We start from the raw sequence: 25,127 nt of genomic DNA, 5'->3' as shown, positions 1-25,127 counted from the left end.
CTTCAATTAGATTTAGGAGCTTCAATGCAGGGATACCTCAGGGCTGCAGCACCTGTCGTGTCACTCTAATCTCAGTGCAGACCACAAACTGAACATGGAAGTGTTTCAAAGTGTCCACAGCTGTGGGAGAAAAAGCTGCTGGGTGTGAGTTTGGGGATCTCTACTGTGTGCATGTGCTGAGCTGCTGCTGCAGAAGAACCCATTTATTTTTGGCATTTGACATTAAAGCTCAACCTTTATAACATGGGACCAGCAATCCTACAGCTATTCCGCAGCACTGGGGTCTGACTGGATTTCTTGGTGGCTGATTTTATGCTTTTTGGAAGGACGTCCAGTTCAAGCATGGAGTACCTCTGGAGCAGCTGAAAGAACTGAACGACGCGGTGAGTAAGCAAAGCGTTTCTTTGGCTTTACTGGAGATGGGTAAATGAAGATACTAAAAGGATCTGATATTAAATAGAAACATAATCACACAATGAAAAATCTAGAACAGCTTTTAATTTGAGTACTTTTATTCAACGGGGGGCAAAAATATCACTTTGTAGGGCAAAACTTCTGACATCAAAAATTTTAATGACTAAAAATGATCTTTGACTATTTCCTGGTTACAGGCACTCTTGTCTAGTCCTGAGTCCAAGTTTTTATCAGCTCACCCTCCATCTTTCTAAAGGCTTTAGATCTGAGGACAGGGAGGAAAAATGTTTTTGGTGAATCATTTCTGTTCATTTGACTGTAGATCATTTGAAGTATTCTGCTTCTAAACAACCGATGATGACCCATTCCCAGTTTTCTGGAAGAAACATATCTGCATTTCAAATGTCCTTAAAAACTAAACAGTTTGTGATGCACTAACTCACCCTTGGTATCATCCGACTACTGTATTCAGTTCTAGAGAAAATCATTTCCTCGTTTAGCAAACTCCCTACATTTATAAGTGAGAGTAGGACAAAAGAAATCATTTTCCTGGCATGTAGATGGCATCTAGTGGGTAAGGAAACTTGTTGACCTCCTCCAAAGTCCCTCTTTAGCATCCTGTCTCTGGGCTTGATTGAAATGTTCTCGATCCTTTCCTATTTAGAAGAGTAGCTAAGAAAATCAGGCCATGCATGTCATAATTATACCTACTTAATGTTAAAGGGCGAGAGGTGGTGACACCCTGGACAGATGGTCAGTCCATCACAGAAACGGGAAGTAATGAGTTGCTGGAGCTGGACGATATGACTGAAAAACATATCACTATATAAGTGTTCAATATCAGTCTTACAGGTAATTATTAATTAGTTTTTTGTTTTAAATGTCTGAAATACTCCCAAACTGGTGGCGTGACTTTTCCTGTTTTATCCACAGGAAAGGTGTACAGATCTGCAGCAGTTAAGGGGGCAAAGCCAAGCCACAACTATGTGCGTTACTCAACAAGTTGTTGCTTAGTAACCAGACAGCGAGTGAGTTGATGCCACCAACCTTACTAAGGCTTAGAAACTAAAGCACTTCCTTTGCCTTCCTCCCTGTCACTATACATGTTCATGATTTATTGTCCAGCCCTAGGAATTACTCATTAAAAGTTGACACTCAGAGCAACTTGAGAACCCCCTGTGTTGTGCCAGTGTTGTTTTGAGCATGTGCATTTCCTGCAGTGTGCTGTGAGCTATAAGAGGAAAACAGCTGTGCACACATTTGGAAGTGAACCATGACCAAAGAGGAGGAGATCCCAGACTGGGTGGGAGCGAAGGAGTTCTACGACAAGTACGACCCCAAGGAGATTCTGGGCAGGTATGTGAGCAAGAACTGCTGAAGGTCCAAACATCTTCTGCCCTTCAGAGACTTTGTCTGTTACTCATACGGTGAAATTGTCTTTTGCATCCTTATTTGGGTTGCTGCAAGCACACGGTTTGCCTGTAAACATTTATCCTACTCTTCTCAGGAGCTAGGATTTTTTAGCAGTAAAGTATAGTTGGCAATACATATATGTATTAAGATTTAATGTGATAAATGAACAGAAAGCATCGCCTAATTGAAATACAGGGTTACAAATGTAGGTTCTCAACAGACCGAGTCAGATTTAAGGCTAGACTTTGTCAATGTCAGTCCATATAGATATGCTTTGAACTAAACCAAGGATCTCCAGTCCTTGGGAGCTGATGTCCTACGACTTTTATTTGTCTCTGCTTCAACACACCTCAGTCAAAAACGTAGGTCATTAGTTGGACTCCATCAAACTCGAGTGCAAGTTGTAGACGTTATTCAGTCATTTTAATCAGATCTGCAGGACAGGTAATGATGCATGTAACAGACGGAGGACAACAGTCATCGATGGATAGAGTTTGAAATCCATGATCTGAAGCCTTCAGATTTCAAAATGTAGGGCTTATACAGCAAAAAGGCTCAGCTCAACAATGGCATTACTACTACTACTTACTATTGATCAAAGTTTTATAATAATTTAATAAGAAGGTAAATTATATTTTAGAAAAAGGTCAGTTTGGATCTAATAACTTAAAGCATAATTTGAAAACTGTATTTTGTTTTTACTTTATCTGTGTTTGACTGTCTAATTTGTTTGAGTACTAAAAAAAAAAAAAAGCAAAAACACAAGAATGTAGAAAATTTCTCAGGGTGTGAATAGTTTTTTTTTTTGTTTTGTTTTTTTAGATCATTGCATGCACACCCCTCTTCTCCGGTTTTTATTTGTAAAACATCCATGGATCCCTTTGTTTTCATTTCCTTCACACTTTTAAAGTTTGTGGTTGTCAGTTGACTACATGTGACGTGCGTCCCATGAGTTTTTAGTGAACTGCCACAAAACCCAGAGCTTGCTCATTGTCATTCCCGCCGCCTGTCAGATGTTACGTAAGGCTCAGTGTGCAGGAGGCAGCATTCATTAACTTCAGCGTGTTGTGGACAAAGCTTACATCTCTAAGAGGGTTTTGGTAACGGCAGTCATGCTGAGTCATTACATAACTTCAATGCATTTCTCACATACAGGTCAGCAGGTCGCTGGAAGTGAGGACATTCTGTTCATTGACAGTCAGAGCCACAGTCAGGGGGGCGGGTTAGTTTCAGCAGGTTGAACTCTGAGACTGAACCTTTAAAAAAAAATCAATTTCATCAGAATACAGTAACAGAAGTTTTAATTCATTTGTGTGTGCAAATGAATGCTAAAAGGCAGATAAAAGCATAAATTATCATATGAAACTGAAGTTCCAACTAAAGTGAACAGACATGTAAAGTTTCTACTCGGATATTAATCAAGATCCCACACAAGCTGATGTTTTCCTCTCTTCATTGGACAGGGGAGTAAGCAGTGTGGTCCGTCGCTGTGTGGATAAGCACACAGATCAGGAATATGCTGTAAAGATCATAGACATCACCCCGTCTGACAAAATGACTCCGCAGGAGATCCAGGAGATCCGAGAAGCGACGGTCAAGGAGATCGACATTCTTAGGAAAGTTTGCGGGCAGGAAAACATCAGTAAGCACTTTCTCTTATTCTCAGTTTAACTGGAATTTTTTTTTTTACCTTTGTCCGATGATGCTTAGATATTTAGCTGGTCCACTGATGAACTGAATTCTCCTCTCCAGTACAGCTGAAAGATTGCTACGAGTCCAAAGCCTTCTTTTTCCTGGTTTTTGATCTGTAAGTGTCAGGACTGACAGATATAACACATCAAATATCCTGCAGCTTCTCTAATGTCTTGTTTCTTTCCCTCAGGATGAAGAAAGGGGAACTTTTTGACTACCTCACAGAGAAAGTAACTTTGACAGAGAAAGAAGCCAGGTCAGAAAGCAAGTTTTCTTAGGTAGTGTAATATTTTTAAAGACATTTTACAATTTAACGTGTTACTCCTTTTAGAAAGATTATGCGTGCTTTGCTGGAGGTGCTCCAGTTCCTTCACAGCCAGAACATTGTTCATCGGGACCTTAAACCTGAGAACATCCTGCTGGACGACAATATGAACATCAAACTCACAGATTTTGGCTTTGCTGTGCAGATCCAGCCAGGACAGACACTGAAAGGTGAGTGAACAGTTTCCATAGTGACCAATTTAAACACGGCAGACATCTCATCAAAGTTTACCGTATTTTCCGGACTATAGAGCGCACCTAACTATAAGCAGCGCCTACAATAAAAAATTTTTTAAAAAAACCTGGAAACGTACATATATAAGCCACACTGGGCTATAAGCCGCTGATATCTCCGCCGCTCTCAAGGACACAGCAGAGGGCTGCGCACTTAATAAATCTGCTAAGGACGCAGTCCTCCGTCTCCAATGTCGAACCATGGATTTATTCACGCCGAGCTCACGTGTAGCGGCTATCAATCTGATAACATTCAACTTAAAAGCTGCATCATATGAGTTTGAATAAATTTCTCCATCGTGCCTGCTGTGCTTGTTCTAAATGAAAATTAGCGCTTTCTTCTTTGATTTCCAATTTTGACTTCCAATGATTCACTTCCTGCTAAAGAGCCCCCTGGCGGCTGAAGAAAAATTCACAGAAAAGCCGCACCGGGCTACAAGCCTCTTGGTTCAAAGCGTGGGAAAAAAGTTGTGGCTTAGTCTGAAAAGTAAGGTACATAAATCCTTACAAACAGACATAATGACAACTCCAAGCTTTGACTCAAAGTTCAACAATAGCTACAGTGTCACTTCCTGCTCTTGCGGTCTTTGCTGCCTGCAGAGTGTGCTGGTCATTACAGCAGCAGTTGGTTGCTGGGGGGCGTAAATCTGGATCTGGTTGCAAAGTGTGCTTCCTGCTATGAACAGCACAGGACACCGCGTACCGCCACAGAGGGTCGCAGTACGCTGAGCTTTCTAAATAGACTTCTCAGAAAGCTTAAGATCATTAGCAGTAGTAGCTGGCAAGGAAAGTTTCTGATGAACTGTACGTCTGCCGGGGGAGAGCTGTCATCTCAGTGTGGATATCTCTAAAACACGCTCTGAAAAATCTCAATACTTAAACCTGACTTTGACTTCTGGCACATTCTCAAATCCAACAATGTAAAAAAAAAAAAAACTATTGATATTTTTCTATACATTTGTAAAGCAGATTCTTTTTTGTGTGTGCTAAAGATATAAAAATAATGCAAGCGGTGAACTGAAAAAACAAATCTGTTTAGAGGCTCGGCAGAAGTTCTCTACCACCCACTAAACACCCCGACTCTTTTACTGTACTTCCATATTGAATGCTGGTATTTATAACTCAAAGGATAGCACTATTATTTATCAGTCATCACTGATCATACAATTATGAAAATGTTAATAATGCTGAGACAAGAGTGTAATGACTAATAATTGGGAGCTTATTTACCTATAAAGGATTTTTTTCTATTAGTCACATTTATTGTTTATTAACATTTACAATCATAACAGGAAGTAAAGTTTTACCTGACATGTAGCACCCTCATTTAAAGTCCGTAAATATCAGGCTTATAAGACTGTTGATGAACAGTACATGTGCCGAAATATATCAGTCATCTCATTATAATATAAATTTATATTAAAAAAAATTTAGAGAAATTTCAGTAATTATCCACATCCATTAAATAGGTGAAAGAGAGTTTCCTTTAATTAAATGTATCTACCACATTCTGGGTTTGGATTTTTTTTTCACCCAAAAGAGATTCAGATATTTTATAATTTACTTTTGCAAAGGGATAATTACACATACTGGTGCACTTCACCAAAATAGAAGACATAAAGCAGGAAAAAACATTTTTGAAGTATGAAAGTTTCATATTATGAGGTTATACAAATGAAAAAAAAATGTTTGCAGGCTGAGAAAGTGTGTTTGAGCAAAGCAATATATAAAACTGATTCAGTAAAACCAGCAGCAACGGGCCAAATAATACAGTTTAAATTAAAAAAATATATATTTAAATGAGTGGCTGTAAGAAAAAGTTTAAACAAATCTAATTTCCACATTTAGGGAATAAAATTAACACTAAATGGTTTGAAGAGGAAAGGTTTAAGTCGACTTGGGGGTGAACAAGGTCATGTCCTTTTATACAATGTATCTGATTTCAACTGCACTTCAATTCCTACAGTAGATATTATTCAGTTAATTTTCTATCTAGCTCTGAAACAAGGATGTTTCTTTGATTAAACATTCAACATTCCTGTTCACCAGCACACAAACTTGTGGATGCAGAGTGCAGTATGTTCAAAAAGCAGAAAGAAGTGTGCTCAGTTTTTAAAAGTTTCCGTCTGTTTGACTGTGTGTTTCCTGCAGAAGTGTGTGGGACGCCTGGCTACCTGGCTCCTGAGATCATCGAGTGCTCCATGGATGCAGGTCACCAAGGATACGGTACAGCTGTTGACATGTGAGTGACCAGAGACGAAACCACGTCCGTCTCACATGAGCTGTTCTGTTTATGCTGCTATTGAAGCTTCAGTTAGATGGTTGATGTATAGTTTCTGCTTAACCAGGTCACAGATTTTCCTGCTGTTGTTTGTGTTTGCAGATGGAGCGCTGGTGTGATCATGTACACGCTGCTGGCCGGCTCGCCACCATTCTGGCACAGAAAACAGATGCTGATGCTGCGGATGATTTTAGCAGGGAGCTACGACTTCTCATCTCCAGAGTGGGAGGATCGCTCTGACACAGTCAAAGATCTGGTAGGTTTGTTTTGCTTGTCTTTGCCTGCAATAAGCTTTTAGAAATCTAAAAGTGGCGTCGTGCCATTTACTCAGATCTCCCGGATGTTGGTGGTGGATCCGAGGCAGCGGTTCACTGCGTCAGATGTTCTGAACCACACGTTTTTCTCCCAGTACGTGGTGAACGAGGTGCGACAGTTCAGTCCATACAGGCGGTTCAAGGTAAGGAAACGTCAGATTTCAAGACAAATGGAATCAAAATAGTTTGCTAGCATTTGAAGAGTTTGCCTGATTCGAGAGATTTCATCCACAGATTAAAAATGAAACAGATGCTGAGGTAACGGTTTCCTTAACAAAAATTATTTCACTGGACTGAAAGATTTTTGAGATTTGTTTTTGGTCTGAACGATCTCCTAGACTGTGGCCAAGTCTGTTCCCATCAGTTATACACTTTATTAACTGAATTTTAATCTTTTTTTTTCTCTCAGATTCTTACATCCCTAGGGGTGTAAATCGCACCAACAATAAAATCAACAGACTTAATTTTTTTCATTTGAAAGTGTAGAGAAAAAAATGATCAAAATACCCACAATATTTCCAATTCATACTGTACAAAGATTGATTTGCACATCACAGTTAAATAAGTAGTAAATCCCCCTGTTTACTACTGCTTTCTTTTCTGGAAAGCACAGAGGTGAGATCTTTCTTGTGGCTATTTTTACAGAAGCACTCTAAATTCTTTGGGTTTCTTGGCTGTTGCTTGGCATCTTGAAGTTTCAGCCCAGATTTTCTGTACGACAGAGACGTGGAGACACTCGGTCTCCAATGAGCCGTCTTTGGTCGCTCCTTTATTACACTGATGATACTTCTGGGTCTTTGTTGAGCTTAAAGACCCATTTCCTGGGTTCTGGTTGAGAGCCCCTCCAAGCAGTTAGACTGTGAAAATCTAACTGTGATTGTGATTTATAAGAAAACGGTCACCAAGAATAATTGACATCTAATGCTGCAGTTGGATTTTTAAATGTCATCCTTCACATCATACTCTAATTTTCTTCCAAATACTGGGTGAATTTATCCCAAAGAGTTTAATTTTGGGTTGAACAGATCAGATTTTTCTCTCAAACCACTGAATCATTTTTGATGTTCACTGACCAACTTAAGACGGGTCTCTACATTTTCCTTCACGTACATTTACCGATGGTAAGGTACCTTTGTTACTGAGCTTCTACACTATAGTGGTGGCCAGTTGTTACCTTTTAATTTTATTTTCCTACTATAATCTTAGAAACAATTCTGGCCTATACTGACATGCTTTGGTCTTATTTACTGTATAATGTTGGAGTGGCTGAAAAGAGAAAAGAAACTACTCCACTTCAACTCATTACATTATGAATTAACATCTGAATCTTCATTAAACACCTATCATTTACTTATTAATGACAAAATACAAAAGAGAAACAGTCAATTTGGATCACGATTTAAGGCGAAACTACCACTCCGTTGTTATGAATGGTTACGTTTCTCCATCAGGTCATCTGCATGACCGTGCTCGCCACGATGCGCATCTACTGCCACTACCGCCGTGCCAAACCCGTCACCAAGGAGGTGATAAAGAGCGACCCGTACGCCGTCAAGCCCATCCGCAAACTCATCGACGCATGCGCCTTCAAGATCTACGGCCACTGGGTCAAGAAGGGCCAAACTCAGAACAGAGCTGCGCTTTTCGAGAACTCTCCAAAGATTGTCCTGCTGTCCCTAGCCGCCGAGGCGGATGAGCAGGGCCAACACGGCTGGTAAAGTGGCCACAGGACTGGGAGTCACTTCTACTCCAGAAACCGAACTGGTAAACTGAGAAACAGCCCGACTCGGGTGTTCTTTGAATGTTAAAGTTTGGAGGACGTGCTTAAAAAAACTTTCTATGCAAGAGAGGCTTTTGGATTTCTGTTTTGAAGAAGCAGAGAAAGTTCTGGAAAGTAATAAGTTCTTAATTTAGGGGAGCGTAGCCTCCAAGGCGCCGAGTCAAGTCTTCATCTTTTGTCAGACTATTTATTCACTTACTGTAAGATCGGTATGTAGATTTTAGTTTAAAATTTTGTTTTTTTCCGCAAAATGTCTCAAGTCTGGATGGCTGAAATTTCAGTGAACTTGTATATTTGAGAGTGGACAGGCTAAAAAGATTATATAATGACAATTGCTCTAATAAGAGAGTACTTTAATTTGCATAACAAACATATTTATTAAATCTTTCATGCATTTGAAGGTTGTGTCTTTGAGGTGAAGGTATTTTGGATGTGTTTTATGCATCTCTCCCAGAGCGCTTTGTTCCCACCTACACAAATGCAGCACACACAGAGTTGGTTTCAGCACAGTGACAGGTTTATTATGAAGGAGTGGGGGAGAAGGGGTCACAGAAAGCACCACAGGTCACAGAGGGCTTGTTTCTGGCACAAGGCCTTCCTCATTCCTGTCCAGGGGTGGCCCTGCTGCGCCTGTTTTTAGCTTCATGTGCGGTCTGGCTGTGTCCAGGTGTGAAAAGTGATTGTGTTACATGAAACAAGATGTTTCATGTAGTTTTTAAACGGTGTAAAAAAAAAAAATAATAATAATAATAGTGCCACAGACAATTGCTTTGTGATTGTCAAAAAAAAAAGAGGGAAAAAGCATTTCAGTGAGGTGTAGTTACCACAGATGAAAACGTCGAGTCTCTTCCCGTTTGGAAACTGGGCGCTCTGCTGGAAAATACGGCAGGAACATTAATTTCTAAAAAAAAAACCTATCAATGATATCAAGCAGATCACTGTACTCATTCCTGTGTAGCCAGACAAAGCTGAGGAAAGCAGCTGCCCAGGTGATTTTGTTTTTGGCAGAAATGAGACGAGGCTGTTGCATGGTGTCTGACTGTGTCCAGTACGGAGAACCAGCTGGAGCAGAATTCAGCCATGCCACGGGTCACCTTTCCTTCCCACTGATCCCAACAATCACGTAACGTGTGCGACCGTTAACGGTGAGAGTAAAACATACCGTCCTGCGAGAAGGTCAGGTCAGTTAGAGAGCTGCCGTCAGGTGTAGTAACAGCTCAATCACGTGCTGCAGGACTCTGACGAATGAAAAGCAGAGCAGACTGTAACAGACTGTAAGGCAAGCCTCACCATCAGTAAACAAACAGAGATTTTAATCCAAGGTTTTCAACATGTTGTCACTCTGACGCAAGAACGAGGGACATTACGACCACTCTGATCTTGTTGTGTCAGTTTGTGAGAGCAGTAATTTAGCATGGTGTCTGACTGTATTTACTACATGCAAAGTAACACAGAATTCAGCCATGCATCCAGAAACATGCTATATGCATGTGGTTTTAAACACATTATGGCTAGTAACATGTTCTGTGGTGATAATTCAACAAGGTTAAAGAACTAAAGCACTCAAAGCATGCTTGGTGTGTGGATGTTAGGATATCCTTTAAAAAAAATAAAAAAGATATCTTAACAGCCAACTTAGCAGTTTAGAAAACCATTACACAACTTTAGATAAATAGTGATATAGTGATGCCATATTGTTCACACCCAATATTTTCTGATTATGATTGTTTTATAATGGAATAAATCAGACTGATTTGACATGAATTTGGACTCTGTGGATTCGATATGATTCATTATGAATTGCCTTGACGTGGCATCTGTTGTCAAGTGGCAGTATATAAATAAACAAAATTATTGTAAGTTCTGCAGGCACAAATTCTCAGTGGAAAAGCCAGTAAAAACGAGGGCTTTAAAATGCGTTTTGTGACGCTCCTCCACCGTGTTTCTTACTGCTGCCACACGAGGGCAGTATTGGGAAAGTATGTGTGTGTATGTGCTGGCTCCTAAATTGTGGCGTGCAACCAACCAACACCAGCTATATTTGTTGAAGAAAATTAAACCTAAAGTAGATCATAGAATACAACACAGTCCATGTTTTTCACAAACGCTTTCTCCTCTTTGTGGTATTAAACATGACAATGTAGCAGGCAAACCGAGTTTTACTACTGCTTCATTTTTCTGTTCGTAACATTTTTAAAGTTTAACAGTAGAAATGCTGATTATTAAAAACCAAACCTGCGGATACTGTTTACAAGCTGGTTTCACTTAGAGATGGGACATAAATCGACTCTCCTCATCATCCCAGCACCACGTGCATGCTCCCCCCTCCTCACCTCTGCCACCAGCGGGTCAGCGTGTTAAATTAGCATCTGTTGTAGCATCTGTTTTAGCCTGGCTGATGGCTGGCATCAGGCCACCGGCTCCACTCTCCTCCTGTATCACAGGAGAAAAGGATGCATAGCAATGTTATAACTGTTTACCGACCTGTAAACACTACAAGCAACACGTACATTCACATTCACGTTGTCATCACTTTATAATGCATTTACAACCGTCAAGAGCCACATACTGAGCCCGCATTGACACCAGAAATGAACGATTTTACATTTAACACGCAGTTAAATTACTTATAATAAGCTGGAAGCGGCAATTCCATCTGTTCATCTTTCAAATCTCCCCCTGTCTTTAAAGAATACAATTTTTCCCGAGGTTTTATCTCTAACCCTACTTCCTACTTACCTTAACCGACGTGGCCCATCGGCATCTTTCTTCTTCTTCTTCTTCTTCTCTGCTTTAGAACGTTTCTTCTGAGGCTGTTCTAATCAACAACAAGCTCACCAGCGCCCCTCACTAATCTGGAATCAAAACTGCAAGTACTTAAAAAAGTTAAAAATAAATAAATAAATAAATAAAAAGGTTTCCTGGAAAGCAGGTTGAATACTGTTGTAGTAAGTACACTGTGTACAAGAGAAGAAAATAAAAAAATGGTTTCCTAGAAAGCAAAGCAGGCTGAATACGATTACAACCAGATATTGTAAACAGATTTACATACCCTTAAAAAAAAACATTTTTAATTGTCCTGTAAAACATTAAATCAGCTTATACTTTCATTGTTTTAGGTCAGTTGAGATTAAAAGTCATTTTATTTGATAAATGCCAGAACGATGGATTACATGCTTTTGATTATTTTATTTAGATTCAGAAGTTAATACACTGTAACATAAATAGAATCGATTTCAAAATGTTCATCCACAGTAACCAGGGTTACCTTTGGAGGAAAAAGAGGAACCCAACAAGACAGGTTGAAATCCATATCAAATGAATAAACAAGACAGGGGGGGGGAAGAAAGAAAAACAAAGCAGTGTTTGACTGCCAGAGCTTGGAAATAAATTTTGGAGCAGTATCTTGTTGATACAAGAAAATTATGATATGATACAAGTACCATAATAAGATACTACTACTAAACTTATTTCTTAACTTTGGCAGTGAAATGCAGACTTGTGTTGCCAGACTAAGAGTAGAAGATTTTAATTAGACCCAAAACACTTTTGTGACTCTCTACACTCAGAAGATAATGAATCGTTGATTTACAAAAAACAAATTTGATTTATTTCTGAAATTAATGGCACATTAGTTGTGCTGACTTAAATACTAAATGTGTGTATTAGTTTAGTCTTTGAACAGTTGAAAACATACATAAACAAAGAACTTCATGAGAATTGCAAAATGTAAAATATACATTTTGCAATGTTATATATATATATATATATATATATATATATATATATATATATATATATATATATATATATATATATATATATATATATATATATATATATAAATTTAATTTAAGTTCAAACTTATTTGAGTTTATTTTTGTTACATCAATTGATAATATGCCTAACAAGTTTTCCAACCGTTTTGTAATTTTTTTCGGCTTTGCTAACGCATAGTATTTGACCGTTGAGGTCGCCATGGCAGCGAGCCAGCGGTTGAGTGGGCGGGAACCTTGTCGGCTTCTCTCTGATTGGTCAGTCGTCTGGCTCGTCTCTTCCTCGTCGGTGAGCCCATTGAGAGCGGTCCCAGTCGGTTCATGTTAAAGCGACCAGCATTCTCGTGCCTGATCAACCCTCTTCTTTTTCGGTATGTATAAAGAGCAACGCAATATTCCACATTTATGACTACTATGGTGTTATGTACTATGGTGTACATAACCCTGTGGTGCAGGGTTATGTAGTTTATTACTGCTCACGGCTGCAATAGAAGATCTGGAGGTGTAGGTAGGTAAAAGTCAACCCCCGTATACAAATGGAAAGACATTCCAGAGGCTCTCCGTGTCGACTAAAGCTTTGATATGTTACATACGAAGAGTAATAGTAGCAGCAGCGTTCACGAGTGTTATTCTTTTCTCTTTTGTTACGGGTTAGGGTTAGGGTGAACCTTTAGTCTTCAGCATGCCGCATTGGGGGTGATGCAACAGAGACAGAAGATGTCCATCCACCAGTCCTCCCGGCTTCTTTAATTGTTAACTACTTTTAACGCCTTTTCTAGTTCAAATTATTGCGTTGTAGACTCGTTTGTTATTTTTTTTAATGTCAGATAGATACACAGTTTGCACATATAGGTATTTCAGTGAATAGCTTAGTTTTCTGCTCCAACGGTGAAACGGCGTCCTCAGCATGCAGGAGGAAATCAAGCATAAGAGATGTCCCCTTAAACCAACAGCACAGTAACAGACTGCCCAGATGACTTCCCAGTGTTAGCTCTTCATGTCACCTGACATCCCCAGTCTGAATGACCAGGCTTAATAGCACTGCTGCTCGTCTCATGTTGAATTTTTGTCTCCCTCCCCAGCACGATGACAACTATGCAGGAGACAAAGGAGCTCTTCAGGAGAGCAGATGCTGTCTGCTTCGATGTGGACAGCACGGTCATCAGAGAAGAAGGCATCGATGAACTGGCCAAGTTCTGTGGGGTGGGGGATGCGGTCAGAGAGATGTACGTAATCCGCTTTTCACGCACACCTTTGCAGAAGTACTTCTACTCTTTTAGGTCTTCCACATTCTGCCATGCTACGTATTCCAACAGATGCCAATTGATTTTTTTAAATTGGGGGTGTATATGATAGACCAACTATGATTTTCCCCCCCCTCCCACACACCTTTCAGTGCAAGCTGCACCTTCCTCTCAGCGAGAGCCACAAATCATTGGAGTATATTTCTAGGAGCTTTGCACATCTAAACTGATGCTTTTATTCAAGGGGTCAGAGAGTTCTTTGCTAAACTCTTTGACCCCTCGATTAGATGGGGACTTTCTCTTGGCATCAGTGTTTAAGTCTTTCCACAGCTGCTAAATTCAAATTTGGTCTGGATGTTAACAGGACAATTTTAACACGAGTTTGTTTAAACGAAGCTTTACCTTAGTTTGGACTGTACCAGTTTTAAGTCTTCAACAGCCTCTAACATGTTTTCTTCGCAAGAGACAAGAAAGTTCAACTCTGACCTGTTTCCCTGTCCTTACCGTAGAAAGGAAACCCCATAGCATGATGCTACCACCACCAGCATTGGGGTCATGTGCAGTGTTAGTTTTCGCCACATTTAGTTTTGTATAGGCAAAAACGTCACTTTTGGTTTCATCTGATCAGATCACTTGTGGCAAACTCCAAGAAGGACCTCTCTCGTCACAGCTCACCTTCAGCTATGACTTTCTTCTTTCTAATTGCATAATTAAGTGGCAGCAACTTGCTCTGGATTTTATTTAGATGCATCAAAGTAAAGGAGGTTGAACGCAAATAAAAGTCAGTTTCCAGATTTCTTTTTACTTGCAAAACTGAAAACCTCAGATCATTTTCCTTTAACCTCACAATGAATCCCATTAAAATCCAAATACCATAAATTAAAATTTCTTTAGTATTTATGTACATTAAAAAAAACTGTAACAAAAGTCCTACACATATCTTTCGTTCACATCTCTCGATAAAATGTCCAGATGTTTACAGGATGTTTCTGCAAGGTGCTGCATCTGTTCACATTCTGTCCTCAACACATCTGTATGTTTATTTAGCCCGTCTTCCTAAAATGAACCATATTAGTAGATATTAACCAAATCCACTCTGACATTTTAGGACTCGTAAAGCCATGGGCGGCTCGATGACGTTCAAGAAGGCCCTTACTGAGCGTCTGTCCATCATCCGGTGTTCCAGAGAACAAGTAAACAAACTCATAACGGATCACCCGCCTCAGCTGACTCCAGGCATAAAGTAAGTGTGTGGAGAGCTGATAGAGTAAATCAATTCAGCAGACTTTGTTTTCCACTGCGTGCAGAAACATTGGATCCAAGTGTAAAGAACAAACTGGATGTTACATGTATATGCTATGCAGGTATTTTGTTGTTGCTGTTCTGTGATATGACTTGGATTTTTTTTTTTTTTTTGTGATGCATAGTTTTTTTCAAAACCAGGTCCAGGTAAATTTAGCTCATATTTCCATTCCTGCTTTGGTAATGGCAGTAATTGATGTCTTAAAGTTTAAACATTATGAATAAATCCATGCGGACTGGGTACTGTGTCCAACGAAACCATTTTGGGGCCGTTAATCTACTCAGCTCTTATTAACCAGTTGATACATAGTTCAAAACCAACTATGGAGCCAACTTAGAAATATAGTATTAAAACAAATCAAAAGCTGAAAAAGTACTTTAAAAGTTGAAGCGGGTACAAGTGATCAACTAATATTATGCTTTGAACACTAAAAACGGTGTTCCATTAGTTCTTTGAGGTAAATATGGGCATCTTTCAAAAATGTACAACTGAAATGTGTGAAGAAAATTCTTCACTTCTGAAGTTATATTAAGCCGTGCTGAGACATATCAGTTGATTTTTCTGTTTCATTCAGGCTCAAATACTCTAAATCAATTATAGTTGCACCACTGTAAGGTAAACTTGACATTCACTCCAGTGAAATGATTCTCAGTATAAAATGACAGACTTCCTGTTGATTTATAAATGGCCTAATAATCCTTCCCAGGTTGACAGGCCACAACAATTGCTTCTTACGGGGTTTGCTGATATCTTTCCGCTTTGGTATTGTTAACACAAACCTTTATTCTTCAGGCTTGTTAACTGTCAGAATTGCCCAGTGAGCTGCGCCTTGCTACTAACTTTCCCTCTTAAGTTACGTGGAAGCAGCTGGGAAGTACTTTCCCATCTCTGTATCAATACTACACAGAATTTGTTGAGAAATAATAAAAGAATGAGTTGATATGTTAACTGAAAAGAAGCATTTAATAAATAAACATTTTCCTGTCAAAAATCCTTACGAGTTTTATTTATTTATTTTTCTTCAGTTCTCCATATAGTTGACAAACGCTTTTCATTTTTGTCCAGGGAGCTCGTGGACCGTCTGCACAAGCGCAACATAAAGGTGTTCCTCATTTCCGGTGGATTTCGCTGCATCGTCGAACACGTGGCTTCTCAGCTAAACATCCCCCTGCACCACGTCTACGCCAACCGATTCAAGTTCTACTTCAATGGTGAGAACCGGGTCCAACGCTCGTCTCTGTCCTTTCAGCTCTTTCAGGTTTTGTGTCCGTGTCTAATCTCCAACTGAACTTGCAGGTGAATACGCCGGTTTTGACGAAACTCAGCCCACAGCTGAGAGCGGCGGCAAAGGAAAAGTGATAAGCATGCTGAAGGAGCAGTACGGCTTCGAAACGGTGGTGATGATCGGAGACGGAGCCACTGACCTGGAGGCCTGTCCCCCAGCTGTAAGTGTTCGCTGGAGAAGATCTGCTTTAATATGTTAGAGATCAGAATTTTATAAAGTTAAGAAACTGTAAAGCCAGTTTCTGAATTTTGCAATGCTTTGAGTTCCTGATCCCACATTTGATTTTGATTCTCTTGCTATAAAACTGTAACATCACTTTACATCTGTGACTGCCAGGGGTGTGAATATTTTTGGGCTTAATAGTATATCTTTTTTAACATTATCTATTTTTTCCTGCTGTTGCTGTTCATTATTCATATAAATGTAAGGAACAAATGGTGCTTTTTTATAAAGTGGTTGCTTTAAAATAGGGTTTTCTTAACACTTAAGTTATTAGCATTTTATATTAGCAGTTACTGCATCTAGCATTACTAAAACCATAAACCTGAGATTTTCTAAAGGTTTCCACATTTTGATGTCCAGCGTTTTCCATCAGAGGTTAAAAGATAAAAAGAAAAATATAGAGCAGTTTTTCTGTTATTTGCTGACAGTTTGGTCTTTTTCTCAAAGATGTGACCTCACATAAAAAAGTTTACATTTAATAGCTTCTTACTGTGACCTAATTTTCTTTTAATACTTCACCGACACTGAAAGCAACTTCTAGCGTTCTTTACCCAGTTAGCTTCCACACTAGTTAGCGTTGTTAGCCTGGCCTGATGGCGCTCACCTACACCATCGGGTGTAAACCTTGTTCACAGATCAAAAAGGGAAGAGTTTTAAGTTGATCAGGGTATAAATCAGCCTATTGCGCTCACCAGTGATGCATCTTTAGCATTAGTAGCCTTTTCCATAAAAATATCCACTCTTTTCTTCTTCAGAATGCTTTCATTGGATTTGGCGGGAATGTCGTCAGAGCTCAAGTCAAGGAGAGAAGTTCCTGGTATGTGACGAGCTTCGATGAGCTGCTCAAGGAACTGGAGAAGATTTAAATATGCTATAGGAGTTCCGTTACTAATTTAACCTTTTATATATTTGCACCCAAAGGTGTGCCAGTCAAGCTTTTTATCCAGTACACACTCAGTAGACTTTTTTATGAACAGAAGTATTTACACTAGACAAACCTCACTTCAATGTTGTCGTTTTTTTGTACTAAAAAAAAAGTAACCAAACACTGTGTGCGTGGACATTAGGTTTTAGTGTTTTTGCACTTTTCTCATCAGAATCCAATAACTTGTAGGCATTATATAACGGCATATGCAATGAGAACTGTACTAGCAATGTGTTCAGTACTAAGAGAGCTGTAACCCGACTTGACTGTCAATAACTGTGGCGACTTCAGTCCTTTAAGGAGAATCCCAATTAAAGACCAGAAGGTGCTGTAAAGAATGTCTGAATGATTTTTAATTTCTTTCCATTCTCTCCTTAACAATATTTCTTCTTAAAAACAAAATGATAAATGTGGATCCCTTAATGATAAATCAGCCATTATTACAGTACAACGCAGCATCCCTCCTACCAGATTCACCCGACCGCTGATGGAAAACAGGTTCCCACGCTTTTTCTACACGGTTAAGAAATGTTTGATCAAAAACAGACTTTTAAAACCACGCATGCCGTCTCATCAGGAAAAAAAAGTTACAAACACAGCACCGGGAAGAGGTAACATCGCTTTAACAGGAAACGTAAGAATAAAACACAGAAAAGAACCTGGAGTGTTTGTAACAGACAACAAATATAAAATTCTGATATCTGCATTGTACAGCATGTCTGACTTTAGCGCCTTTATAGGTCACTGAAATGTATGTTCTTAAATTAGAGGTCTCATGTCGATCAGCTTACGTCAAAGAGTCACTTTGTCAACACATTTAAACACAATGTACTCTACATTAAATAAATAAATGGCTGCCGCACTGAGCGATGAATTTCAACACCTCGCCGTTCTTTTTACACGCTTGCACTTTCTCAAGTAACTTTTGTTGCTTCCTAAACTGGAGACGAGCTCTTCTTCTGGCCCGCTTTTTAACGTGGCACGAGACGTTGCATGTGACAATCAGGAGGTTTCAATTTGGTTCATTTCGGCCGTCTGCCACCGAGAGCACGCTACCGTCCGCATCAGTTTGAATTGAAATGCAGATGCTTTTAGGAGTGGATTCTTGACGTTATAAAGAAAAAAAACAAAAAGAGGGCTTTTTTTTTGTTGTTTTTTGCTTTTTTTTGGTAGCACTGACAGAAAGTTGGACCCATGATGGCGATTCAGAGAAGAAATGTAACATTTGAAAGGGGGGCGGCTTGATAACAGATCGTCCCTCCTTACTGCAGCGGAGAAGCTTTAGTTGGGATCATGATCCTAGAATCCATGTGCTGAATGAGAGGGACTGCAGAGAGGGATACATGGAGAGGTTCATCAGGGTGACGTAAGGAAAACCACAGTAGCTGGAGTACGAAGGGTTTCATTTAGCTCACCGGTGTAATACACCACTTCATGCCAGCCCTCCTGCTGCCACACGGCGTTCCTGGTGGCTTCCCGGGACAGAAGGTCTTTGTAAGCTGCGAGTCAAACAGTAAAGGGACAACTTGATAAATTAGAATACAGTCAGAAAAGATGATTTAGTTCATTAAAAGACACAGTAATACATCTGAAGAGTTTGTTCCTGTTTGTTTATGATTATTCCTTTCAAATATTAAAAATCCAGACTTGAGCTTCTCAGAAAGTTTGAACATTTCATGAGACCAGAAACAGTTTGATTCAACGTTTTTACACAAAATGTATTACCTTAATGATTAAACTCCACAGAAAAATTTAACATACAATCTTTACTTAGGGATACAATTCCACAACGTTATAACAAAAAATATAAAATAAAGCCTGGTGGCAGACCACCAGGCTTTATTTGAACCTCCACCAGGCTAAGCATCGTTTACTGATTTACGTTTTTATTGTTCGACTTCTTTTTTTAAGACTTTACAGTTGGAATTTAGGTATTTTTTTAGTAATGCCTCATAATAACATAATTACAAAGTAATTTTTCAAATTTTCTGTCAACATTAAACATTTAACTCAAAAACAATGGCAGGCCGCTAGATGACTGCCACTGGGCTTAGCAGGTTTTCTGGAGGATAAGTAGCATGCTTACTGCTGGGTTGGTTAATTATTTGTCATATACAAACATTTTCTGTCAAAAAGAGTGATGGAAATAAGAATTGATGCCAATTTGCTACTATTTTCAACAAGGCAGTATTTAAGTGTCCGTCTTCTTATTAATTTTAGTTTTATGGTTCTTAGCCGTATCCCAGTGATGTCACGCTGCGTTAGCCTTCGTAGTTCAACGCCTTTCTTAAAGACACAAACAAAGTTTGCTAGCATTGATAGTTTATGTTTCCGTATGAGGGCCAATAAAATGATCTCAGCTAATTATAACTGCCTTTATAGAGCCATAAACATTTCTTATACAAGTTAAATTTTTAGGATTATATTCTGCTTATTTTGTCAGAAATCCTAATGCAAGATTTATGTAACCAATGTGAGGCCTTTTAACAAGTCTGGAGGTCTAATTTAGCTTACAATATTAAAAAGAAAAAAACAAATCGGTTAATAGGTGAAGTGATGTAAACTTGGCCCTGCTTGTGTTCAGTCATACCCCAAAGGTGATGGACCATGTAAAGGTCACCGATCTGGGAGAAAAACCCTCCCACGGCCTCTCTGTTGCGCTGGCGGTATCGGATTGCTCTGGCCCTGCAGGACAAGAAGCAGCTCGAGTCGTAACCGGCGCCAAAACACACCAAACCTTCCTCAAAAGATCATAAACTCTCCTCATGTCTCAATTAACTCTGGCTCCCCGTCTGAAAACTGGCATTAACCTGATCGATCAGTGAGCTGCCCTGAACCCTAACGCGGGCCAGGTTGAGTGAGCTGCTGTGAAAGGAATGTTTTAGCCTCATTACGCTCGCCCCAACGCAAACACGCGTTTTCAGATCGCGACTGTTAAACTCTGAAGGCTCATTTCTACGTGTTGTTGTAACTTGAAGCAGAACTTTAAGCTGTCGCCTACACAAATTACGTTGAAATTGCTTTAAATAGCTTTACTGACATTATTTATAGGTCTACAGGGGGTTCCTCAAATAACGGCGAATTAAAGCAACCAGAAAAGCAACAAAAAGGCAATATTAACCAGCCTTAGAGTAGTGTGGATATATTTCTCCCCCACCAGAGACAGAATGAAATACGAGGCGTCACGTTAGAAAAGTAGCTACACCTCATTTCGTTGCACTAAAGTATATAAAAACTGCGCTAGATGTGTTGACAGAACGATTTTTATTGGAAAAAAAATCTTTAGCTGCCTCAATTATGCTGTCATTTGTCATTAAGAAGACGGCTGCTTAAAGTAACGTCTCTTTTATTATGTACAAATCCGTCAAGCAAACAGCTTCACTTGAGATCTAATCTCAGTTACAGCGCAGCTTCAAATACGAAGCGTCTCCGGGGGAATATCTCTTGTTAATGACAGTGTAATGAGAGAGGGTTCATGTGCTGCAACTGCTCTGTAACTACAGTTCAATGAGTCAAGTGAATTCAGGCTGCCTTACCAGTAATTACCCCACTCGATCATGGTTCCTGGCTGCAGGAGGAGGGAGAAAACACAACATTCCTTATTGCAATAAAACAGTGTTCAAAACTTCTTTCCAGATTAAATACATTAAGGTGGAAGAATAACGACACGTGAAGGCTTCTTCAATCACCCGACTGGGTTTAAGACAAGACGTTTCCTGCCGTTTCTCAGATATAACCTCAGCCCGAGACCAGGTAGTAATGGAGGGCATTTTTCACATGTTGCAGGGGGAGCACAGCTAGATGAAGGCTGACCTTTCAGATTAGAAAGGAGAACTTAATCTGCAAGAGAGGGGTTGGTTCTGAGCGGATCTACGTGATCAACTACTGAAAATGTTTATAAAAAAATCCAAATGCGTGGGGGCTAAATGGACCAACCAGGGGAGTTCTTCCTTTATTTGGTCTGATGAACGCAACAGAGCTTCAGATAAAACTAGAAATAGTTTTGTGAGAAGTGTCACAGAAGAAAATGTTGCAAACTGATTTCACTATAAAAAGTAAGGCGTGAAAAAGAGACTTTGTTAACATCTGTAAAGATTGTAGCTATATTTTGGGCTCTTATTCATTTACTTTAAATGTTCCCTTTTTCAGTGTGGCATAATAATGGAGCCTTCAACTTCAAAAATCGAGTAAAGAGTAAAAAAATCTTCATACAGGCTTGAAGATAATGAATTTGTGTATATATCTTAACTTGTGTGTCTAATTTTGACCCTATGTGGATTAGATGAAATCTACAAAACAAAATGAAATGTTTTTTGTTAAAAGAATCACTGAATTTCACTGAAGAAAATTGATTAAAAAAAAGTTAATAAAAGCTCAAAATGAACAGAATAATGCTGATATTGGAGTTTTGAAGTTTAATATAAACTAAATCGCTAAGTAAACACAAACAGCGATACTCCTGATGAGTTTGAGTGTGGATATTTAAAGGAGATTTGCCTAATTTCATCAGTGCAAACAGATCCTGCAGTCAGCTACATTTCTGCAGTCTCCTCCTGTGACCCAGTGCAGCGACGACTCTGAGCACAGAGCACCGCTGCTGCGATGGCGTGTTGGCGGCGTTCCTCACCCTGAGCTGATAAGACCTGAGCTCGTAAATGTTGGGGCCTTCCCGGGGGACGGGCTCGTTCCAGAAGCTGAACTCCAGCAGGAGCTGGTTCCTGCGCGACAGCAGCATCTTCCCGCGCTCCTTCCTGTACGCTGTGAACTCCTGGCGTCCGACAGACACGGATCCGTGAGATTTACTTTGACTTTATTGGGCGGGCGATGAAACGAGAGCAAAAAACGGAGGTAAAGCGCAGGAAACGGAGGTCACCTTATTCTGCCGGAGCTTGTTCATGACCTCAGTCAGAGCAGGGTAGCCGCCTCTGTAGCGCCACAGATGAACTGCAGAAACGACTTCTCATTAGCAGCAGTTCAACTATAACCAGGTGGAAAGTTAGTTCAGCGAAGTTACAATTTTAACAAAAAAAAAACAACAACAAAAAAACAAAACAACAACAACAACAAAAAAACAAAAACAAAGAAATATAAAAAAATCCACAAACAAACAATCATAAATTACAAACCGGCAGTTTATTGTCTGTAAATGATGGATTTTATGTTGACGCAGTAGGCCTTGTCTGCTGATTGCAGAACCAGGCGCAAGAGCAGAGCCCTGCTTATACTGCAGATTTGTGTGTTGTTATTAGTAATCCTACCAGCCTGGTCTTGTTCTCCATACCAGGTATTCCAGGTTCCCACCAGCTCACAGGGGTAGTACTTATCAGCATGGATGGAGGGCAGAACGTCCTCGCTGCGACAGGAGAGCACAGGTGACGTTTAAACGCTAAAGCTAACTTCTAACCAGCAGTATCTGAGCAACAATCTGATTTTAACCATAAATACATATCCTTCAGTCTGCATTATGTTGAGACAGTTGAGAATGATTTCATGCAGAGCCTTGCAAAAGTATTTAGATCACTTCATTTTTTTCCCCCCCAATATTCTCGCATTACAACTGTAAACTTCTGTGCATTATATTGGAGTTTATGTATGAGAGCAACGCACTAGTGCAAAATTATTAAAAGGGCGCACAGTTTTCTATTTTTTTTCCCCAACATCAAAAATCTGAAAAGAGGTTTGTGTATTTTAAATTAGCCCCCTTCCACTCTGATACCCCAAACAAAATGAAGGGCAACCAATTGTCTTCGAAAGTGATTATCAAGTAATGTCCACTTGTGTGTGTTTTAAGCTCAGTAAGACTACTGCTATTCTATGAAGGCCTCAGCTTTGTTAGGGAACATCTATAGAGAACATATAGACAAGCTAATGTTACTGAACTGCATTCCAAGGTTCAAACATAACACAGACATAACAATAAACATAACAATAACTAATCTGGTCTTTACTAAACACAGGTGCTGAAGTGTGTTTGCAGTGAACCACAAGCAGGTGAAAACAAATAGGAGGTTTAATTGAGCTAAATATAGATAAATGCTGGAGGGGGCAAAAGACTTTGGACTGAGGAAGAGGTTCTCCTTACAGCAGGAAAATGAGCCAGAGGTACAACAGAAGGGTTAAAATCAAAACATCTTCTTGTGTTGGAATGGCTTACTCAAAGTCCAGGCCTAAAACTATGTGAAAAACCGCAGCAGGATGTGATTACCAATCTTCTCAGGCACTCTCTGGGGATGAAGAGTAGACCAGAACCACAAGACCTGAGTGATAGAGTCTAAAGTCTAATGCGAAGGGCATGAATATTTTTTGCAAAGCACTGTGATTAATTTTAGTAATCTAATATATACATATTTTAGTCATAATTACACTTACCACAGCTTATTGTAGTCATCCAGGCACTCTGGCTTCACATTATGGACTGACGAAGGAAGACATGTCATTATTATTGGTCTTATTATTAGACACATTAAAAGTCGAGGAGCCAATATTCATGTGGGGACCTTACACTGAATTTTGTAGAGGTTACTTTCCTCGTTTTTGGTCAGCAAGGTGGAGTGTGCGTCTTTTCTGGGATCGACCTTCCTGACAAACAGAGACCTAAACCAGCTGTCCTCTCTGTTTCTGCTGTTGGATGCTGAAAATCCTCTGAACCAAAAACACACAGGGTGAAACGATGAAGGACTACACCAGGAACTGCGACAATGCAGCTTAAAAGTATACAGTGCATATTAGCGCATTTCCATGAAGGGTGATGACCCACATGCTGCTTGAAATAAATAGAGCTGTGTATTTCTTATGATGAAGCTAAACAAGAAGTAACAAGCTGACCTTGAGCACTACACACGGTTAAAGGCAAAATATGACAGAGACTGGTGTTATTTCACGTCTGCCAATCAACACACGCAGCTTTTATCACACACCTCCAGGGATAAATCAATAGGGGATAAATCTTCAGTGACCAACAGCTGAAGGCCAATCCCGGTTTGCTAACAGTCAGCGGGTTAGCTTTATCAGGCTCATGGTAGCCACAGAAAAGCAGGGTGAATATTTCACACAACAGCCAAAGTAATAAGCTGCAAACACGACGGCCAGGTGCCCAGGACTGTGACTGCTCACCTGACCCAGAGAGAGAGGTTTCCGGCTGACAGAGCGCTGTTTTTAGCCGGAGTGAAGCCTCCGCGGACTCTCTGAAGGACTCCTGTCGCCATCTTCAGTTTAGGAAACACAGACAGTGACCGCCTCTGACCGCCAGGTGGCGACAGAGCTCCGCTTCTACACAGGCGAAACAACGTAAAGCATCAACTATCTGCTTCAACAAAAACAAAACAAAAAATCCACTATCTGCTTCAACAACAAAAAAATTCCACTATCTGCTTCAACAAAACCCCAAAAAATCTACTATCTGCTTCAACAAAAACAAAAAATCCACTATCTGCTTCAACAAAAATAAAAAAAAATCCACTATCTCCTTGAACAAAAACAAAACAAAATCCACTATCTTCTTCAACAAAATAAAATAAAAAATCCACTATTTGCTTCAATAAAAAAAAAAAAAAGAAATTTTGTTGGATTTTAATCTGACAAATCAACACAAAGTAATATATTCTAGTATAGAGGAAGACAAATATTTTTAAACCAATAAAAATATTTATTGGTTTAAAAATAAACCAATAAATGAAATAATACATTTCAATTGTAAAATTGAAATAAGATTTCAATTTTATAATTGAAATCTTATTTTCAATTGTAAAATAAGGTTTTACAATTGAAATGTATTATTTAAGAAGTTAGAATTAATTATTCCATGTGACATTTAATTATTTAGTTGCATATTCATAATTCCACAGTGTATTTAATTAATTATTGATTTTATTTTACATAAAACCACTTTTTCCTTAAATTGCAGAAACATATTAGTAGTTT

The 25,127-nt window shown here is 39.4% G+C and overlaps 3 protein-coding genes and 1 long non-coding RNA gene across 4 annotated transcripts; 2 read left to right on the top strand and 2 right to left on the bottom strand.

Moving 5' to 3' along the window:
* Window positions 1-66: 66 nt before the first annotated feature.
* On the top strand, window positions 67-10,216 carry LOC103155198 (phosphorylase b kinase gamma catalytic chain, skeletal muscle/heart isoform). The gene is made up of 10 exons (XM_016663363.1): window positions 67-383; window positions 1,635-1,770; window positions 3,291-3,469; window positions 3,580-3,634; window positions 3,710-3,775; window positions 3,851-4,014; window positions 6,229-6,319; window positions 6,461-6,614; window positions 6,690-6,815; window positions 8,124-10,216. Exons 2-10 carry the CDS (start codon window positions 1,688-1,690, stop codon window positions 8,388-8,390), a joined length of 1,185 nt encoding a protein of 394 aa, XP_016518849.1. The 5' UTR covers window positions 67-383; window positions 1,635-1,687; the 3' UTR covers window positions 8,391-10,216.
* On the bottom strand, window positions 8,948-11,298 carry LOC103155199 (uncharacterized). Its single transcript, XR_478013.2, has 3 exons — window positions 11,192-11,298; window positions 10,786-10,885; window positions 8,948-9,690 (listed from the first exon to the last, which is right to left on the bottom strand). It is a non-coding gene; the product is annotated as an uncharacterized LOC103155199 (long non-coding RNA).
* Window positions 11,299-12,410: 1,112 nt separating this feature from the next.
* On the top strand, window positions 12,411-18,326 carry psph (phosphoserine phosphatase). Its single transcript, XM_007576797.2, has 6 exons — window positions 12,411-12,599; window positions 13,311-13,454; window positions 14,581-14,715; window positions 15,841-15,986; window positions 16,072-16,220; window positions 17,038-18,326. The coding sequence occupies exons 1-6, from the start codon at window positions 12,550-12,552 to the stop codon at window positions 17,146-17,148; spliced, it is 735 nt and encodes a 244-aa protein (XP_007576859.1). The 5' UTR covers window positions 12,411-12,549; the 3' UTR covers window positions 17,149-18,326.
* LOC103155209 (protein NipSnap homolog 2-like) lies at window positions 18,316-24,499 on the bottom strand (the record flags this gene model as incomplete). The annotated part of the gene is made up of 10 exons (XM_016663361.1): window positions 18,316-18,534; window positions 18,623-18,706; window positions 19,798-19,892; window positions 20,744-20,775; window positions 21,835-21,975; window positions 22,081-22,151; window positions 22,466-22,560; window positions 23,577-23,622; window positions 23,710-23,849; window positions 24,321-24,499. Coding segments are annotated over 10 exons (948 nt in total), but the record flags the coding sequence as incomplete, so codon positions are not given.
* Window positions 24,500-25,127: the final 628 nt, after the last annotated feature.

The sequence above is a fragment of the Poecilia formosa genome, unplaced genomic scaffold (assembly GCF_000485575.1).
Source record: "Poecilia formosa unplaced genomic scaffold, Poecilia_formosa-5.1.2 Scaffold416, whole genome shotgun sequence".
Taxonomy (NCBI): Eukaryota; Metazoa; Chordata; class Actinopteri; order Cyprinodontiformes; family Poeciliidae; genus Poecilia; species Poecilia formosa.
The sequence above is the reverse complement of the archived record's forward strand: the minus strand, read 5'-3'. Positions and strand labels throughout refer to the sequence as shown.

Excerpts from the sequence above, each read along its gene's own strand:
- LOC103155198 (XM_016663363.1), top strand. The coding sequence starts at position 1,688 with ATGACCAAAGAGGAGGAGATCCCAGACTGGGTGGGAGCGAAGGAGTTC. Across the intron at positions 3,470-3,579 it reads TTGCGGGCAGGAAAACATCA|TACAGCTGAAAGATTGCTAC; the intron begins GTAAGCACTTTC and ends TCTCCTCTCCAG. Across the intron at positions 6,615-6,689 it reads CTGACACAGTCAAAGATCTG|ATCTCCCGGATGTTGGTGGT; the intron begins GTAGGTTTGTTT and ends CCATTTACTCAG.
- psph (XM_007576797.2), top strand. The coding sequence starts at position 12,550 with ATGTTAAAGCGACCAGCATTCTCGTGCCTGATCAACCCTCTTCTTTTT. Across the intron at positions 12,600-13,310 it reads ATCAACCCTCTTCTTTTTCG|CACGATGACAACTATGCAGG; the intron begins GTATGTATAAAG and ends CTCCCTCCCCAG. Across the intron at positions 14,716-15,840 it reads CAGCTGACTCCAGGCATAAA|GGAGCTCGTGGACCGTCTGC; the intron begins GTAAGTGTGTGG and ends ATTTTTGTCCAG.